The following is a 20664-nucleotide window of genomic DNA, read 5'->3' as shown; positions in this document are numbered from 1 at the left end:
ATAATTTCATCTTCAAATATCCAATGTACAAATGGGACCACAATGACAGGAATACAGATTAAAAGTTGAACACAAAGACATGATTCAATCCCCAACAGTTGAGAAACTGATTTTAAAATTATATGGAAATCCAGTGAAAAATATTAAAAATGATATAATTTGGAGGATAAATGCTATTACATATTAAGAGTTAATGCAAACTATATACATGTTATAAAGTATTCTAGAACAGAATATCCTGAAACAAATGCACATATCTAATCACCTGACCTAAGTAATGGGCAACTTCTGTGCAGTAGATAAAAGATGATGTTTTCAATAAATGATATATGATCAACTGGATAGCCTTTTCTAATCAATGGCCTCTACATCACACTGTGGAAAAAACTAATTCCATATGAATGATAAGCTAATTAGAAAGGTAAATAATAAATTTACTAGACATTATATGGAAGAATATTTTTATGACTTAGAATTGAAAAATAGTATACAAAAGTACTAACCATAAGAATAAGATTAAAAATTGGATCATTATCTTCTTTTCACAGAAATACTCCATTTAAAAAGTGAAAGTCATGCCAAAGTGTTCAAGAAGGTAGTTGCAATACATTGATTCATAAAAGGGGAGTAAAGGCCTTGACTATATAAAGAGTTCTTATAAAACAGTAAGGGACAGAAAACCCAATAAATAATGAACTAACCTTGAACAGGCACTTCATAAATTATATCCAAATGGCCAATAAACATGAGGATATTGCCAAACATCAAAGAAGAGTAAATTAAAACCACAGTGAGTCATTATTCATACACACACCAAAAATATATTTTGAAATATAAATCTCAATAAAAAGAATGAACAAATATTAAACTCCCATCCTGGGGAGTCCCACTACATTTTCAAATAGAGGGGTAGGGATCTCTTGAGTATATAGAAAGTATCTAGTAAAAGAAAAGGGGCTAATATACCAAGCACTTGATATCAACACTTATACTTAAGAACTTCATTCTTGTAAAATTGTAACTTAGTCTAATAATAACTATTGCCTATGAAAACTTCCTTGTTACTCAAATATGGCGTCTCTCTAAGACAAACTCACCAAATAAACACACTATCTTTCCCTTGGCATGGGACATGACACCCAGGGATGAACCTCCCTGGCACCAAGGAACATATTTTGCTGTTTATTGTACAGGTCTCCATCACTGAGATAACACCCCATGACAAGATGAACACATTCATATTCCATAGAGGTATGCCTACATATCCTCCCACCACCAACACCCTGCACCAGTGACCTCCCCTACCATAGTTGCCAAAAGAACACTCTCTTAATCGTAGTCAAAACCACAGTCATAGGCCTCCCAAAGATCACCTGTTCCTTCCTCCAACCCTCCCCCAAGTCTCCATGGATGGCCTGAATGGGAAGATAAATAAGGGATCCAATCATGAGGAGCTAAGGAAGACAGAGGAGCTAAGGGTAAGAAAACGGATTCTCCTAGAAATCCTTACTACTATCAAATTCTACAATTGGTCTTATTATTCCAGTAATCTTTGCATCAAAAAGGCAATGTAATATTCAAAATTAGAGGATTTTTCCTAAATCTCATGACATAAGAAAAAGTGTATCCTAGAGATTATGAGCTATTAATTTGCTTTAATTCCTGGGGAAGAGGGATAAGGAGAGTGGAATATTATATATTAGACTGAATAATTTGTGGAAATTTAGAAAACAAAGCAACAGACATGTGAACTCAGAATGAGAAGATTCAAAATAAGCCACATCTAAAGGAATTGATTTTCTTTATTTTTCCTATAGGGCATTGAGTCAATACATGAAGAGGATGTACAGGATTAGATTTTCATTTAAGATGGATATATGAAAAAATATCTAGAGATAATGGGGAAAAGACAGTGAAGTGATTGCAGATACAATTAAGTGAATTAAGAACTGATTAACTATTTTAGCTAAGGAGTGTTCATTAAAGGATTGATGGCCCTAAGAAATTTTGTTAATACTGTTTCCTTATTCTGATGAGTATATTGTCTGGATTATAATAAACAGCCAGAAAGAGATGAATTGCTGTGGTTCATATTTCCCTCTAACTATGTTCAAATTTCTGCTCTTCCTGCACTTAATTTTTCTGGTGTATGCATTATCTGCTTTAGAATTTTTGTAAACTATACCTAAGAATAAACACAAAATCCAAAGTAAAACCCTGAAACGTTAATGTCATTAATGGATCTAGGTCATGAAAAATAATGCCCCTACCTCTATCACACACAGACAGTTTTTCTAGCTCTACCTAAGACCTGGCAATTAGTATAGTTCTTTAGTGGTCTGGGCTGAACTGCAACCTCATTTAGGAGCTCTCATACTGAAGTAAACAATCTTTTGTATACATAGGGACCCTTAAATTTTATTTAGCATCCTTCTGCCAGATGTTTTTGGATAATTAGTCCCATAACACCTTACATTTGTGAACCTTATACCCCATTAGCCAAATTTTCAAAGGCAAGTTTATTTTATGAATGCCAATACAAAATTAGATGTTCAATCAGCCACCGTGAGTGTGAGTGTATAATGCACCTGCAAATATGAGGTCCCACAAATGAACCCTCATTTTTAAAAAACTTGCTTGAATGTAGGAGTTATAGGCTCATTAATTTCAGATAAGTAATGTAGCTATAACCTCTAATTAAGCAAATAAAATATGAAGTCCAAAGCCAATATTTTGCTATTTTGTTTACTTTATTCTAGTTTTATCATTTAATGAGCTATTTAATCTATCACTTTTATATTTCATTACAATCATTTAAATATTAAAACTAAAAACCTGATCTATATTATAGATTACTTTTTTTTTTTCAGATTTATTTAGTTATTTCTCTCCTCTTCCCTCCTGCCCCAGTTGTCTGTTCTCTGTGTCTATTGGCTGCGTGTTCTTCTTTGTCCGCTTCTGTTGTTGTCAGCAGCACGGGAATCTGTGTTTCTTCTTGTTGCGTCATCTTGTTGTGTCAGCTCTTCGCGTGTGTGGCACCATTCCATGGCAGGCTGTACTTTCTTTCATGCTGGGCAGCTCTCCTTATGCATGGGGCTCCCCTACGCGGGGGACATCCCGGCATGGCACGGCACTACTTGCGTGCATCAGCACTGCGCGTGGGCCAGCTCCACATGGAACAAGGAGGCCTGGGGTTTGAACCACAGACCTTCCATGTGGTAGATGGACACCCTAACCACTGGGCCAAGTCCGCTTCCCTTCTTCATAGATTACTTTTAGATCCTTACATAATCATAGAATTAAATAAAATATCTTTTTATCTGTTTAATGCTGCCCTCAATACCGTAAACTTAGAAACAGTTAATTAGTTCTTGTATTATGTTTATGGAAAAAATCTGTACTGTCTCCTTTTATTAAAATATAAGGAAAAGTACAGGTCTAGGTAGTGTCATAATGGAGGAGCACGCCACTTTTACATGTTTTCATTGAGCTGCCATTTCTACGTTATCTTAATCTTCCTTTCTCGATTTATATCTTCAACAACTTATGGCATTATTACCCAATAATGAATTTCAAAATGCATACATTTTGGCCAGGAGGGTTGAAAGTGGAAAGATGTTTTCCTACCACACAAAGCATCAGCATCCACTGACATATGGGTATCGACTATTTTGGCAGATGATCTACCCTTGATCTTGAGAAGTGAGACTAACACCTTGCTGGGATGGTTTTTAGGATCATTCACAGAGGACTGGCAAGAAAAGCTGGCCTCCTCAAACTGCAGGGCAAGATCCCAAGGCCAAGGGAAGATAAGGAGGCTGGAAGCCAGCAAAGATGAAGTGACTAGCCAAACCTGCTATTTCAGTTTTGGTCTAGGACCAACAGAAAGAAAAATAACTAGTGTTCCTTGATTCTTCACTGCTATCACTACAAATACTTGAGAATTTAAATAAAAATTATGATAATCCTTATTTTCTGTTTTTAAGGTAACAACAAACAACAACATGCCCTAGAAAATAATGTTATGATAAAGGATGCTAAAACAGTAATACAGAAATACTCCTGTAATGTCACTTTTAAAAACATGTGCATTGGGGTCTTTGCATCAAAGACTTTACAATTTTCACTGTGCCTGAATTACACAGTTGGAGAGTCCTAATTTCTAAGAATACCATCCTTCTCTTTATTTCATAGGCATCTGCTTCAATTTGCAATTTTCCAAACCGATTAATATTACCAATGAACTATTAGACTCAACAATGCATTTAATCATTTAAAGCATATATAGTATTAACCTAAACTTTTTTGCTGATCTGTACTCCAAGATTTGCAAGAGTTTTACATAAAATATTCATTCTTATTAAGTTGTCCCAGTCCATTACACCGGTGTCTAAGTAAAAAAAAGAGTCAATGGCAAAATGCACAAATTTGGTATGTGAAAGCAATCTGTAACTTTCTGCCTCGTATATGTCCTATTCCATCTGCAGTCAATTAAGTGATTCACAGGTGTTCTCAGTAATTGCATTAATGCAAGATTCATGTCACTTTAGGGGTCTTTAAATATTTATTATAAAATCCTTGTCTACATTTTTCTCCAGTCATCTGGGGACAAAACATGCTGATATTCAGACTGACAAAAATAAGGTAATTGGACTTGAATTAATTTGTGGATTAAATTTCATCTTAAAAACTTCTTATAAGCAAAGACTTAATCAAAGAATAAAAACATAATGCTGATTTAGTTGTGCCTACTTACCATTCTCACTTAAGTTTGAGTGCAAAAATATATACCTGTAATGTGTCTATAGGATGTCCAAAAAATCAAATCGAGCGTCATTTTGTCAGGACGAGTAACTATTAGTGAATTTAATGGACCAGACGATTCTTCACCTAATTTGTGAAGGAAAAAAGTAGTTTTTCCTGTTTAGATTTGGAAGTAGAAAGAGCTATAGTTACAGTCTAGCTTAACTGACTCATATCACAAAGAAGGAAAACAAAACCCAAGGGCTTGATCAAATGTACAGAGTTATTTACATTTAGCTCTACTAAAAGTTACAATCGTTAACCAATACATAATGCACACTGTGTTCAAGGTATGTTCCAAGTACTGCACATATATTGATTCATTTCATTCTCCCATGAACATATAAGGCTGAAACTTGTGTTATCCCCAAGGGAGCCTAGAATGGACACCCAGATAAGATAAGCTTGCTTAAGTTCCCATAGCTGGAAAGTAGTATAGCTGGGATTTAGCTGACTCCAGAGCCATTCTTTTAATCATTAAAATATATTTCCTTCCTTAAACTAGATTGTGAGGAATGTTTATTTCCAAATGAATATACTCTTTTACATTTTGATATATATATATATACATAAACCATATGATTATCCCAATAATATTGCTATTAGTGAAAATTCATATAGTCCTATATATTTTTTTTGTAATTTTCATCGAACCAATGTTCTGAATTTCTTCAGTATCTCTTAATGTCAATAACCAAAGTGCCTTTCTAGCAAGCATGTTATATGTCTGATATTGTGAAATCTTTGTATGAGCCTATCTATGACACATTAAAAAAATGAAATTGTTTTGTGGTTTTAAAATGCTATTAGAAAATATTGTATATTAAAATTCTTAATAGTAACAGTTTTCATTAAAATTATGTGATTTTACTCACTGTTTGCATTAGAGTGGTTTTCTTTTGCCAATGTAGATGACTAATATTTTTGAAAAGCTTCCAGACTCAAATTTTCTTGGGGAACATGAAATGAAATAAAATGCTGATGCCATCCCTGTGTGTGTTTACTTTCTTTAAACGTAACAGTGGGGGCTATAGACTTCTAGTTATTCTATCAATGGAAGAACTTCTATCATTGATATAGAGGCAGTGGCCACTGGAGGTTCTGAGGGCAGGGAGAGGGAAAAACAGGTGTAAACTGGGACATATTTGGGACTTGGGAATTGTCCTGAATGATACTTCAATGACAGATACAGGCCATTACATATGTTGCCAAAAATTGTGCAGGAGAGAGTATAAACTGCAATATAAACTATAACCCATGCTTAATGGCAATGCTCCAAAATGTGTTCATCAATTATAACTAATATACTACACTAATGAAGGATGTTGTTAATGTGGGAAAATGTGGGAAGTGTAGGGAGCAGGGCAAATGGGAATCCCCTATATTTTTATGTAACATTTATGTAATCTAAGTATCTTTTAAAAATAATAAAAAATATATTAATGGAAAAAAGTAAACAAATAACCATGGCTTTGTTTCCCATACTTTCCTTACACCAACTCTGAGGTGGAAGCCAGTGTGTGTGTACACTTACGGGCATGCATGTGTGTGTCTGTGGGTGTATCAAGGTGAGCAGAGGGGCCCTGTCCAGGTAAGAGTATTAGTTAGGGTCTCCAGTTTTTCCTAAAGGGTATTAATTTTATATCAGTTTGCTGGATTTATAAAATGCAAAAATACTGAGCCACAATTACTAATGTTTTAGGCTTCCCCTTCATCTGACCAAGGTCAAGTCTAGGTGAAAGTATATAGCACTTAGGGAATATTTGAAAGACACATATCATCTCTCTCCGGTAAGTTTAGATTTTCTCTCCAAGTGAAGTCGGGACACTAAACATGTTGCTAGGTTTCTTTGCCTTTCACCACACCCCTGCTCAAATTATTTCATCTAACTACACATTGTTATTGTGCTCTTAGCTTCCTTCAAAACACTTTGCCATAGTTTTATGAAACCCAATGTATTCCCGACATAGAGATTTTTACAAAATGCAGGGCATATCATTCAATTTTCTATTAAGCCATGTGCATATTTTATTTAGCATATGTAAGGAAAACACTGGTTTGCCATGTGAAGTTCAAATGTGTTCTCCTTCAATATAAGGGGATCTTGTTACTGATCTTATTTCCCTTTATAGTTTTCCTACTAGGAAGATCACAGAATATGTACTTAATTAATCACTCTACAGGAGACAGCTGATAATCTGCTAATAGAAACTTTTTTCTTTATCTCCTTATAAACTTACTATATTTTAAAAAATGGTTATTTCATTGCATGGATTTCATTTTTAATTTTTAGTGTATTTGACTTAGAAAATACAAGGAAACAAACTGAAGAAAAATATTTTCTTTACAGAATCCTAATGCCTAATTTTTCTGACTTTCTTTATGCAACAAGTACTCACCATAAGTAAAACCAACGCAATCTTTAAGTGTAGCTGATAGCCCCTGGAAAGCCAAGCAACTAGCACTGCCTCCTCAGCGGGAGCACATCTGCCTCTCATTGTTCCCACTGCAAGGCTTTGACTCTTCCCAAATCATCCTGGGAAATGAAGTCCAGCAGCTCAGACCTCAAAAGAAACCAAAAAGTCAGTTCTGGCTGCAGAACTGTTTTAATTGAACTGTGGTGTTTAGCCTTCGAAATGGGAAATATGGAAAGAAAAATAGGACTGAATGTAAATATCATTTTATTTAATTACTTCTAAAGTATATTCTTTCCTGTAGGCTTTTTTTAAAAAAATGCTGTCATGACTCTAAACATTGAGGAATTGCTGAAGAAAGACAGAAAAATGAGGAGTCATGGATTGTAATTAAGGCTTTTATAAAATTGGGATATGTCACTGGTTTTTGATAAATATAAATGAGAATATCAAACATGAGTAAGTGATTCTGACAATAACAGCTAACAGTTCCTAGGAGTGAATTCATTCAGTAATTCAACCTCCCAAATTTACTGAGCATTAAACAAGGAGAATTTTAAGAGATCTCTTCTGAAGCATAAGATTGTGGTTTTAAGCATATGTTTAAAGTCAACCTTTCTAAGCAATAACATTCCAGCTTTTTATTATGAAAGTAACCTTAAGTGTTTTACCATAATAATGATAGAGATGTAGCATGATTGAGCTTCTTATCATGCTTAAGACACACAAACACATAATTTAGCCATTTTGGGTTTCTCAAAAGTCATCGCTTGTGACAAATTTAAATGAGGCAGGCTACCTAAAAATCAAATATAAAAACAAAACTAGCTCTACCTATTAAGTTTATTCCTTGTTCAACTTTTCAGGTTATCCTCCTTTTTAAATTCTCCTTAACTGACTGATGACAAAAGGCATATGAGAGGGAGAATCATTGTTTTGTAGATATTGCATTATTAAAAACAAAATACATTTAATCATATGTGGATAAAACATATACTTTAATACCATAATCTAGTTGGTTCAGAGTTATTGAAGAGCAATCATTTTACAGGATTCATTATTTATAATTTTTAAACTACTTGTAAAAGTAGCTCAAATCTATTCTAGTAAACATCAATGTACTTTTGTTGGTAATAAAAGATGGCTGTTTATTCTCATGATAGTGTGGGAAAGATCATTTATATTTACAGTAAATCTAATTACTACATTAACAATTACTATGATTAGTATATTAAAAAGTATATATCAAAACTACATGATAATAATTTATTTGTATTGCCTAAAGAAATTATTTTTATTTTTTATATCATATTGTAGCAGTCTCCTAAAAGAATAAGAAAACTTTCACAGAGATGGCGCAGAATTCACATATTTTATCCACGTTATTGGACAGGAACTTTGCCATGAATAACATAAAAACCTCATATTATTAACACATACCTGTATCTACAACCTAAAATCACCCAGCATTTTTGTTACCTATATAAAAGGAATACTTTGCTAACATACTAATTATAGATCAAATAATAGAAATTGTGACCTGGAGAATGGTTCTGAGACTTGTTTAAGAAAGCGCTTGCTTTTTCTTCAAGGAGTCTGACCTCCCGAGATTGTGTACTTTCTTTAACCACTTCTCAACAACAATTTCATTCCTCTCTTCCACCTTTATTCCAAGAAGAGAAATTTGGAGGAAGAAAGCTTGAGTTCATTCATCTCCTCCTATACTATGAAGGTTATGAAAATTAGGCTCTTAGCTTCCGTGTAAGAATTTGGATATTATCTGGTCAAGTTTAAGATAGAGCCTAGCACTTTATAAGTATTCAACAAACATTTGTCAAAGTGAATTTCTTATCCTAAGTCTAAAAATATTTAGATTTTGTTCTGATTATGCCTGAGCTGTTCTTTGTGTAAAATATTTTCTTTGCATTTTTTGCATTAGAAATAATACGAGTTTCATATTTCCAGAATGGATCTGGATTGGAATCAACTCACTGGGGCTGTCTCATCACTGCATTACACGTATTCCTATGACCTGAGTTAACAAGAAAGTAATCTTCTAAAGAAAGAGAAGGGTACATTCCAATGGGAAAAAAATATTTGCTTTGCTGAACCTTCTTATATATAACTGGAAAAACATGGTACAAGTAACTACTAACAAGGGAGATTTTACTTTCCTATTGTATTCCCTAAATATCTGGAAAGAAATATTCGGTCTGTCACATTGATAGAACTGACCGTAAATTTCTAAGTGTAAGTAATAGATTGGAGGGGAGGGGTGTAGAAATTAGAGCTGTTTTACTTCAAAAATGAAAACTCACTGAAATTCTTTTCCATTAATATTAGTTCATTTTGTGGTAGTATGTATTTTAATATTTCAAAAGAATATCATGCCTATCTTACAACGAAGACCATGTCTATAAAATGTAAAAAGAGAAAAATAGAATTAAAAAGTACTTTATTTCAATATAATTAAATTTAGAATCTTTAAGAATGAAGGCTGGTTGTCTTCATTGCTTGAATTCAGCCTATTATCTCCCAAATTTATATAAAGGTATTATTATTAAGCCAGGACTCAATAAAAATTTTTATTTCAATTAAAAACTTTTTCCACACATGAGATACACTTTTTTGGCATGTGAATTTTCATACTGTTTTTAAAGAAACTTTAGATTATATGATGTTACATAAAAAATATAGGGGATGGGAAGCAGATTTGGCTCAACTTACAAGAGCATCCACCTACCACATGGGAGGTCCAGGGTTCAAACCCAGGGCCTCTTGACCCATGTGGTGAGCTGGTCCATGTGCAGTGCTGATGCACACAATGAGTGCCCTGCTACACAGGGGTGTCCCCTGCATAGGGGAGCCCCATGAGCAAGCAGTGTGCCCCATAAGAAGAGCCGCCCTGCATAAAAAAGCACAGCCTGCCCAGGAGTGGCACCACACACATGGAGAACTGACACAGGAAGATGACACAAAAAAAAGAGATACAGATTCCCAGTGCCGCTGACAAGAATCCAAGCAGACACAGAAGAACACTCACAGAGAATGGACACAGAGCACAGACAATGGGGGGGAGGGGAGAGAAAAAAATATATATATAGGAGGAAAAAAATAGAGGATTCCCATATACCCCACCACTCCCCCTCCCACTTTCCCCCATAAACATCTTTCATTAGTGTGGTCCATTTGTTACAATACAGCTCATGTAATGAAGCAATGCTTCATTGCTACTAACCACGAGCTTTATTGTAGTTTACACTTTGCACTGCAAAATTTTATCAGTTTGACAAAATGTATAATGGTCTGTATCCATCATTGAAATGTCATGCAGGACAATCCCCAAAAGGCCTATACTATACCAATTCTTCCATCTCCATCCCCTCAAAACCTCTAGTTGCCGCTGCCATTATATCAATGATACCAGTTCTATTGCTAGAATAAAAAAAAGTCTATTTTAGTCCATAGTTGCAGTCCCTCCTTATGTTTGTTCATGCCATAGTTTTGAGGATTTTGGGATAGTGATGCCCACTGTGTTTCTGACTGAGAGGGGGCTTAGATCTCATGGGGCAAATGGATGGAATTGTCTTGCTTGCTGTTGTGGATGCACTCTGTTTTTTGTTATGGTCATTGTCCATCATCCTCCTTTTGATAGTTGTCCTGGACAAGTCCAAAAAACTGGAGAGTAGGTGTCGTAACTCAGCTGGGATTCAGGGCTCAACCAGTATATGAACAGACTGAAGATTTAAGTCTCTAGAAAATATATTTAATGAATAGAGTTCTAATTATAGGTTCAAATGAAAGGGGCTGAAAGCCATGTGTAGGGAAATTATAAATGACTCTAACTTGGGGAGCATATATTTCAAAGTAAGGCCCACTGACAGGGTGCTGAATCCCTGAGATTGTATGTATTACCAATAGTGTCTAGATGTCTATAGAGCCCTCAGGATCCCTGCATTTTGAGGCACTGTTTACTGAGACAGTCAATGACATCCTGCGGAGATGTGCATAAGTGTAACCTCTAGAGTGACCTCCTGACTTACTTTGAAATCTCTTAGCCATAAATACTCATTTTTATTAAATATTTCCCACTTTTGGTCAAGGTCTTTTTCCAGATGCATCACTGGTCAGCACTTGCTAATAATCCCTCAGTGCCAGGGAGGCTCATTCCTGGGTGTCATGTCCCATGCTGGGGGTCAGGGAGTAGTATGTTTATATGCTGAGTTTGGCTAAGAAAGAGTCCACATTTGAGCAACAAGGAGGTTTTCAGGATGTAACTTAGGCAATATATATTACTAGGCTAAGCTTCAATTTCACAAGAAAAGGTTCATAAGTGCATTCATCAATATCAAGTGGCTGGCATAATGATCTGTCTTCCTTCATTGGATTCTGCCTGTGTACTTGGGGGATTCTTGCTATATTATTAGAGAACGTAGCAGGACTTCCCAGGATGGGAATTCAATATTATTTTGGTTACTGTGTGGGTCTCCACCCACCTGAGACAAGGCCACATGACCACTTGAACATATTGATATGTCATAGAAGCACGCCCCAGTGCACCTCTCCCCACACATCCTCCCATCACCATCACCCTGCACAAGTGATACTCCACTGCCACAGTTGTGACCCTTGTGCAATCCAAAACCTCCACCAAAACAAAGCTAAAAAAATAAACAAATAAAAATAGGAAAATAATAATGATAATAAAATAACAGACAAAATACAAAAAGAAAAATATTAAATTACATCAACAATTTTTTTCACTGTGTCTCTCATCACCATAAGATCTCTTCTTTTTCATGTACAGTGACAATTTCTTCCATATGTTCCCCAGTGTCTAAATTTTTGCTTTATCGTCAGAGAAGCTTTAGGTCACAGAAAAGTCACATAGAAAATATAGAGGATTCCCCTATACCACACCCCTTCCTCCTCTCACTCTTCACTATTAATAGCATTTTACATGTGTATGGTCCATTTGTTATAATTTACATATATTACGTTACAATTTATGAAGCATTGCTAATGACCAAGGTCAAAGGTTTAGATTATGGTTTACAGTTTGCACCTTACAGTTAGATAGGGTTTGACAAAATTTAAAATGGCCTGTAACTGTCATTGCAACATCATGCAGAAAAATTCCAATGCCCTGAAATGCCCAATGTTCCATCTAGTCTATTCTTCCTCCCTCTTACATTGGAACCGATGGTAATCACTAAGTTTCCATTTTTGAAGCATAAGGTTCATAGTTAAATGCAATATTATATAGGTCTTGATGTTTTGATCTGTTTTCTTTTATTAGACAATGCTTATATTTTCAAGAGATTCTTACCCCTCTAATTGAGAATTTAGCAGGACTCCCCAGGATGGGAGTTAAGTATTTTCTTGTTTATTGTGTGGGTCTGCACCCATTGAGATAACACATAATGACAAGATGAACACTTTCATTCCAAAGATGCCTGCCACAAGTGCATCCTATCCCATGTATTAACCCCTCCCGGTGCACTGCACCAATAGCCTTCCCCTGCCATATTTGATTATTATTTAATTATAATTTAATTATAATTTTCAGCACAGACCTACAAAAATCCAGAGTTCACCTGTTCCTTCCTTCAGCCCTCCCTTCAAATTCATGGATAGTCCAACCCAACCCCCTACCCTACTACCTCTGAGATGTGTTTTAATAATAGAGCTTTGTAACAGTATCCATACTCCTAAATATTACTTAACTGTTATTAGAGAGATATATTAGGCAGAAAGTCATCATTAGATTTCCAAAATTACAGCAATCTATTTGCCATAGATTGTGATACCAATAATTACAATCACCATCATCATCAGAAGAAGAACAGATTCAAAATATTAATTGCTTACCATTTGCAGAAACAGAAATTGCTCCAAATCTTATAATAACAGAGATGAGAAAATTTAGTCTCTGATAAATTATTTTTTTTCAGAGTCCATTCAAATACTAAGCAATCCCTTATTCTTTGAATTTGAGTGTGAAAATGTTTCTCCCACATCCTTATCTACTTCTTTTTATCTATTTTTATTTAAAAATATGAAGTAGTGAAAATACAGAAAATACCAACCCAGAGGACCAGGACATTAGACAGTTTTCAAATGAGCCTCATCAAAATAAATGTGCTTCCATTCACAGAAATAAACTGCAATATCATTAGCTTAGTGATTTGCTTTATTTCAATTGTGATTCTAGGAATAGAAGAACTTCTATCATTGATGTGAAGGCAGTGGCCACTGGAGGTTCTGAGGGCAGGGAGAGGGAAAAACAGGTGGAAAATGGGGGCAGTTCTGGGACATGGGGATTGTTCTGAATGACATTGCAATGCCAGATACAGGCCATTATATATTTTGCCATAATTTACAAAAGTGTGAGGGAGAGAGTGTAAACTACAATGTAAACTAGAATCCATGCTTAGTGGCAACGCTTCAAAATGTGTTCATCAATTGTCACAAATGTATCATGCAAATGAAGGATGTTGTTAATGTGGGAAAATGTGAGAGGTGTAGGGAGCACGGCATATGGGAATCCCCTATATTTTTAATGTAATTTTCATGTAATCTAAGTATCTTTAAAAAAATAATAAGTATAAAAAAAAAAAAACTAGACTAAAGCCTTTTCTCTCTCTCACCCTACCCCTACCTGTATGTCTTCCCAATTGGTATTATCATTATATTAAAATCAGTTCGTAAATGTGGGTGAAAATACAAGCATGATACTCTTGATGGTATATTTCCTTCAAGAAGTCATGGAGCAACATGCAATTTAATCCCACTCCTTATTATCAAACAGCTGCTTTGCTCAGCAGGTAAGGAGTTATATATCTATTGGCTTTGGCAATGGATACTGGAATATATTCTCTGCATGCTTAATTTACATTTTGACATTACTACTAAGGGCATCTTTTTATATCAAGGCTGAATGCAAGAGGAAGTTCTATCTAGCTAAAGATTGTTCAACTTTAAGAAAGTTGTAATAAGAAAATTCTCCCCACCTTGGACCTGTTTCTGCAGTTCCAACATAGCAAAAGCAATTGGGCATGAATATTTTAGTCAAGGACTTGGTGCTTTTGAATAAACTCTTTATTCATAGACATATTTTTTCTCTAATTTTTAATTCATTTGCTATGTAACATTCCATTATTCTAGGAATCATAAAACACTATTCAACTTTAGCAGTTAAAGGATATCTAATGATTAACAGTTATAATGTAAAGAAATATATGAAAAAATGTGCTTATACATAAAATACAATTACATTTTAGAAAATACACACATAATAAAATGTAAGTTCCCTTTAGCTTCATTAATACAAATAGGACATCAAAAATGCTTCCTATATCTGGAAAGGAATTAGATAGAACCAGATACTTGTTTTAAATTCTAACTTTCAAATCTCATATTTTTGTAAAATTTAATTGGAAGTATTGAAAACATGCATTTGAATTTAAACAATGATTAGCTTTTCATTAAGATAAGGATAATCCAGTTCTCAAAACTGGGATTTATTACTCAGGAAAATTTACTTTCTCATGTGCTCAAATGAAGTATTTGCTTTTTTTTTGTATTTAATTGCATATATCTCTCATGTCAGTATCAGGTAATTTGTTCAAAGAAAATTATATTATTCAAGAAATATTTCAGCATAAATAGGCAAATGGAATCTTTGTATTAGTTTACATAATCATGATGGACTTTTTTATTTGCCTTTCTTCCTATAAAAAATGAGTCAAATAATAATATATTATTTTGATATAATGTATATCTCTAAATTGAAATATGTATGTGATAAAATGAAAAACATACTTATGATTAACATATTCATAATTTCTAAAGCCTATGATCTTAAACTATAGATAATTTCAACATTAAATTTATAAGTGATATGTGTCAACATTTATTATACTCAGCTTTTTGGTCATTAATAGTTCATACTAGCAGGTATTTCTTAGAATGCTAATTCTCTACAATAAAAGATACATAGATCTTATGATGTTCCATATCTCATATATTTGTTTGTCTGTTGGTATAACTGAATGTGTACACAGAGATATTTGTTAGGTAAATTGTGTTTTTCAGAACTCAAATAATGAATAGCAAAATAATTGTAATACAGTCTCATAATAGCACACTGATGAGAGTAATAACTACCAAACGCGAGGGAGCTATAATTATGCATATGATAAACCAGGTCAAGAACAAGATAATTAGGTGGTAACGGGATGTCTAGATATGTATTTGAGAAATCACATACTTTTAATTTTCCCAATTTAAACAACCACAGCATTTTAAGTCAAGGTAAAATGATATGAGCAATCTTTAGTCACAAACACTCACCTACTGTCAGCTGTCCAGTTAACTGCCCCATGTGATTTCTTGCATTCACTGTTACATTCCTGTCAGACTGTAAGACCAGTGGACTATCCTGGGAAACATGTATAAAATAAATAAATCAAATAGAAAGTAGAAATATAGTCAAAACTTACTATATATAATTATACTGTATTTGGACATGATCAAAATGCTACTTCTTTAATTGTGGCAGTTATTTTCACATCCCAGGCCTTACTTGAACAATATAAAAAATATGGGTGTCTCAAAATAGCTCATTACAGAACAGGTATGTTTCCATTTCAACAAGTAGTGGGCAATAATTGCTGGATGCCAGCATTTCCAGCTCTCTGATTGTTGGGCATGAAAGATGAAGCAACCCCTTTTCTTCCCCCTCCCAATGACAATTATGCCTCTCTGTGCAGATATTTTAGACCCTGTCCAAATGGGGAAGTTCCTTTTTAATTTATACCTTTCAGATCTCTGCCTAAATGTCTCCTCAAAAATGCTTCCCTAATCACTGTATCTAGAGATTCACTCAATCCCCAAATTCCCAATCTCCATTTACTGTGCTCAAGACATGCACCACAAGGCAAAATTATTTCATTTATGGATGTGTTTACTTATTTTTTATTATTTTTTTGGTGATAAGAGGAAACACCCATTAGATAGGGGCCATGATAGTCATATTTACTTTGCTGTAGTCTCACTACGTAGTGTACGGGTGAAGGAATCACACAAGTGTATGTTGAGCAAATCAATAAATCCATACATCTGCTTCATAAAACTGAAAATACCTGCTCTAGCTACCTCATGTAGAAACACTTCAAAATTCATATAATGGTTTATGTAAACAGTATATGGAACAGAATATATTCCAAGGTGCTTGCTTGGAAATTCTCTTTTAGATATATAAACTTGGTTAGATATTGACCTTTATCACTAATTTAACACTTACAAGTAAAATAATTTATTGAGAGACAGTATCTGCCTTTGGAATGTGCATATTAGATTTCAGTCCTAAATTTGCCACCGCTTGCCTCAGAGAAATAACTTGGAACTGCCTATGCTTTCACTTTTATGATCTAAAACACGAGCACAGTGATCATTGACAAATTGTCCATTCATTCATTGAACAGATATTTATTGAGAACTCGCTACGTGTGATGTACTGTTCTAGAAGTTTGGAACACATCAGTGAACAAAAGAGAACAATACCTGCCCTCATGGAACTTGTGTTCTAAATCTTGTAATGCTATGAACTGTCTCCTAATACCATCCTCACCAACTAGGCGGTTTGCCACCTTTCTGTGAATGTAAATACGTAGATCTTTCATATGAGAACCGTATGAAAACTCCTTCAAGACTAGGATTTGGAATTTGTGATTTGGGTATAAATAGTAAGATTTTATAAGCATTTATTAAGACTTTTGAACCCCTTCTGAATAGATGTAAATTATTGAGCCAAGATGTGTTTCGAAGAGTTTTATTTTAAAAGTGGATTTTACTAGAACATCTAAAATAAGACTTGGTTTTTAAATGCGTGTTTCCATATTTTGAACAATACATTTATTCTGTAACATGAGGCATAGTTGTACTTAAATCCATTACAGTTAATTTCATTCTCTGCCAGTATATCACAAAACAGTTGTTTTTATCTGCCACAAATCAAATGTTTATTTTGAAGCTGTAAAAATAAATCTTGTCCTTTTTCATAGGTATTTCTGTCCTGCAGACATCCACCTTTGAGAATACCTGAAGAATTTTAAATTAATTTCATAATTACTTTCAAGTGATATGTGCAAATCCTGTGTACACATGGATGAAAAACTAAAGATTATTTGCAGCCAGCTATCTTCAATGCAATATTAGAACTACCATTGCTGGAATTGATGCAAAGAGGATCTTTCACACAAGCAAAACATAGATTGTATTTTACTTTAGCAAAATACAACCTAAGTATTTAAAAACAAGTACTGATTTAAGTAAAATTAATTTCAATGTAAAAAAAGAGTCAAAATCTCTTTAAAGCACTTTGCAGTTCAAAATGTCATAGCATAGTATTGGTTTAATTCAAATTCTTTCAATATTTCTATGATATAACATGATTAGTGTTGCAATTTTAAAAATTGATGAGACTACATATTTTCATTTGAATAACTAAGCCCATTAAACCTAGAGTTCTGTGAACTAGAGCATAATAAAATGGAATAACCACTAGTACAAATGATTTATTGACTATGTAAGTTGTATAATGTATAATTTAAGAATCATTGCCTTATTAAGTATGTTAATAAGAAAGAAAAGTCTATTTAAAAAGGCAATGAGTTGCATTTGACCCTACTGAGATTTTATTCATGGCCAACTACCCTTTTCTTTACATTATTCCAGTTTCCTCTAAGATTTTGTTTTATACATATATTAAAATTTTACTATAATAGATAGCAATTTTTTACTGACATACATATATAATATATATTGATATATATATAGTTATAGCTGTCAGAGGCGCTGAACTATTTTCTACATTGTATTTGTGTGGACATCAATACATGATTACATTATATTGACTTTTAAAAATTTAATGAGATTAAACTGAATTAAAACTGATTATTTTGGTAAACAAAATGTCATACCTGGACAATCATTATATTCATTGAGAAATAATACAATAATTTCTGCATTACCAATCTGTACAATTATATCTTTGGAGGTAAGAACCACTGTTTATACATCTTAGTTCAAATACATCGCATTTTTCATAATATCTACTTAGTAAGAATTAATTAAATTAAGTTAATTGATTGACAGTTTGATCAAGATCCAAAATTGATGCCAACTCTTTCAATCATGTAAATGGAGAGGCAATTCTAAGTTATTTATAAGTCTGATCTGAAACCAAATGCATTTTTAGGTGAAAACTAGTACAAAAACTGTCTTACTTATTTTACATATTCCTTCACCATTACATATGTTCTTTTGTGTGCGTGTGTTAACTTTTTTTTTTATGTTTAGAGAAGCTTTAGATTACATAAATATTACATCAAAAATATGGGATATTACCAAATACCCCCTTCCCCCCTCCCATACTTTCCCACATTAATAACATCTTTCATTAGTGTGTTACATTTGTTACAATTTATGTACACATATTGAAACAAAGCTGCTAACCATGGACTATAGTTTACACTATAGTTTACACTTTGCACCCCACAATTTTATAGGTTTTGACAAAATGTATAATGGCCTGTATCCATTTTTGCAATGTCGTGCAGGACAATTCCAATGTCCCCCAAATGCCCCGATGTCATACCTATACTACCCTCTCCCTCTCTTCAGACCCTCTGGTGGCCACTGCCCTTATATCGATTTTATAAATTCTTTCATTACTACAATAAATTAAGTCTGCTCTAGTCCATAACTTGCATTCCCCCCTTATGTTTGTTCATTCCTCAGTCTTGAGGATTTGGGGATGGTGATGCCCACTGTCTTTCTGACCTAGAGGGAGCTTAGATCCCATGGGGCAGAGGGATGGAACTGTCTTGCCTGCAGTTGTAGAAACCCTCTTTCGGGGGGGGGGGGGGGGATGGTAATTATCCATCATCCTCCTTTTGTAACTTGTCCTGAGCAAGTCCACTGACCTGGAGAGCAGGTGTTGCAACTCTACTGAAATTCAGGACTCAACCAGAATATGAACAGACCAAAGATTTAAGTCTCTGGGACATATATCTGATGAATAGAGTGCTAATTATAGGTTCAAATAAAAAGGGCTGAAAAGCCATGCATAGGGAAATTATAAATGAGTCTAACTCTGTTACATTGGGGAGGATGTATTCCAAAGTAAGGCCACTGACAGGGTGCTGAATTCCTGGGATTGTCTGCCCTGCCTGTAGTGTCTAGATGTCTCTAGAACCCTCAGGAGTCCTGCTGTCTGAAGCAGTTTCCTGTGGCAGGCAGTGAGATCCTGCAGAGACATGCATGAGCTCAATTTCTGGGATGACCTCCCGACTCACTGTGAAATCTCTTAGCCATAAAAACTCATTAGTATTTTGTATTTCCCACTTTGAGTCAAGGTCTTTGATCAAACAAAAATGTTAAACATTGTCTGTTTAATGTCAGACAAAAAGCATGAAATATTTCTGATGTTTTTATAATTCTTTTATTGTGTTCTTGTCTCCAAAGGACTCTAAACTATGTAAAGAAAGAACTGCCACTAATAAATTATTGCTTTGTATTGCTTTCTTTTTATTCCTGTGTTTCAAAGATCCAAAAACTAATATCTAGTTTCATTTATTAAAATAGACCTAGCAGGACTGTCTTATAGCTTGTTCTTGTTGATGAAAAACAAGGAAGAAATAGCATTTATTTGGTGCATTGTCTCATGTAGTAGGAGCAAAACATATAAATTCTGTGAGGGTTGGTGGCATACTGCTCTCTTACTCTAGATCCTCTAAGTCATATTGGATTTCCTGTAATAGCCTCTTAACTCACACCCCAATAAGCACTTCCCCTTCACATTTATTTCTCATAGGCAGTGTTATTTTTCTAAAATATTTTAAAATTTAAAAAATTGGCATGCTTGTTATTATGACAAAAATAAAAAGTTATTAAGTTATCATTCCCAGTGTGGTAAAAATTTGCATTCATAGCATATGAAGTACTTTATATGACCCAATTCTATTTTTCTAGCTCAATTATACATCACTTCCACCTTGCATGAGTTATACAATATTGTTCATCTTTCTCAAATATGTACCACTTCTGTGCATTCTTATCTCCTGTTCTTTATGTCTGAAATTCTTCCACCTTTATTTAGCTGACAAAATTACATTTTTCCAGTTCCAGCTCAAAGTTAGCTTTCTCTGTGATGTTTTCCTACTCCTTCAGAGTTAAACTTCATTTGCCATCCTGCAGTTTCCAAAACAGTGCTGATGTCTATCATAGCCCTTGGTGCAGGTTTGTTTTAATCATTTGTGTGTTTATATCCACCCTTAGATTGGACTGTCATGAAAGCACAGTGTGTATCCTTTTCTTTGACTCATACAGACTGTTTTGAAAGTACGCTTTGTGTCATGTGTAGCACATAGTGTATGTTCAA

At 34.2% G+C, this 20664-nt stretch overlaps 1 protein-coding gene across 1 annotated transcript in view; it reads right to left on the bottom strand.

Moving 5' to 3' along the window:
* The window catches only part of SGCZ (sarcoglycan zeta), a 1168780-nt gene that overhangs the window by 152365 nt on the left and 995751 nt on the right, over positions 1-20664 (bottom strand). Inside the window, exon 4 of the mRNA XM_058289782.1 lies at positions 15573-15660. Within this exon, the coding sequence (XP_058145765.1) occupies positions 15573-15660 (88 nt within the window). The remainder of the gene's footprint in view (positions 1-15572; positions 15661-20664) is intronic.

The sequence above is a fragment of the Dasypus novemcinctus genome, chromosome 29, assembly GCF_030445035.2.
Source record: "Dasypus novemcinctus isolate mDasNov1 chromosome 29, mDasNov1.1.hap2, whole genome shotgun sequence".
Lineage (NCBI taxonomy): Eukaryota > Metazoa > Chordata > Mammalia > Cingulata > Dasypodidae > Dasypus > Dasypus novemcinctus.
The sequence above is the reverse complement of the archived record's forward strand: the minus strand, read 5'-3'. Positions and strand labels throughout refer to the sequence as shown.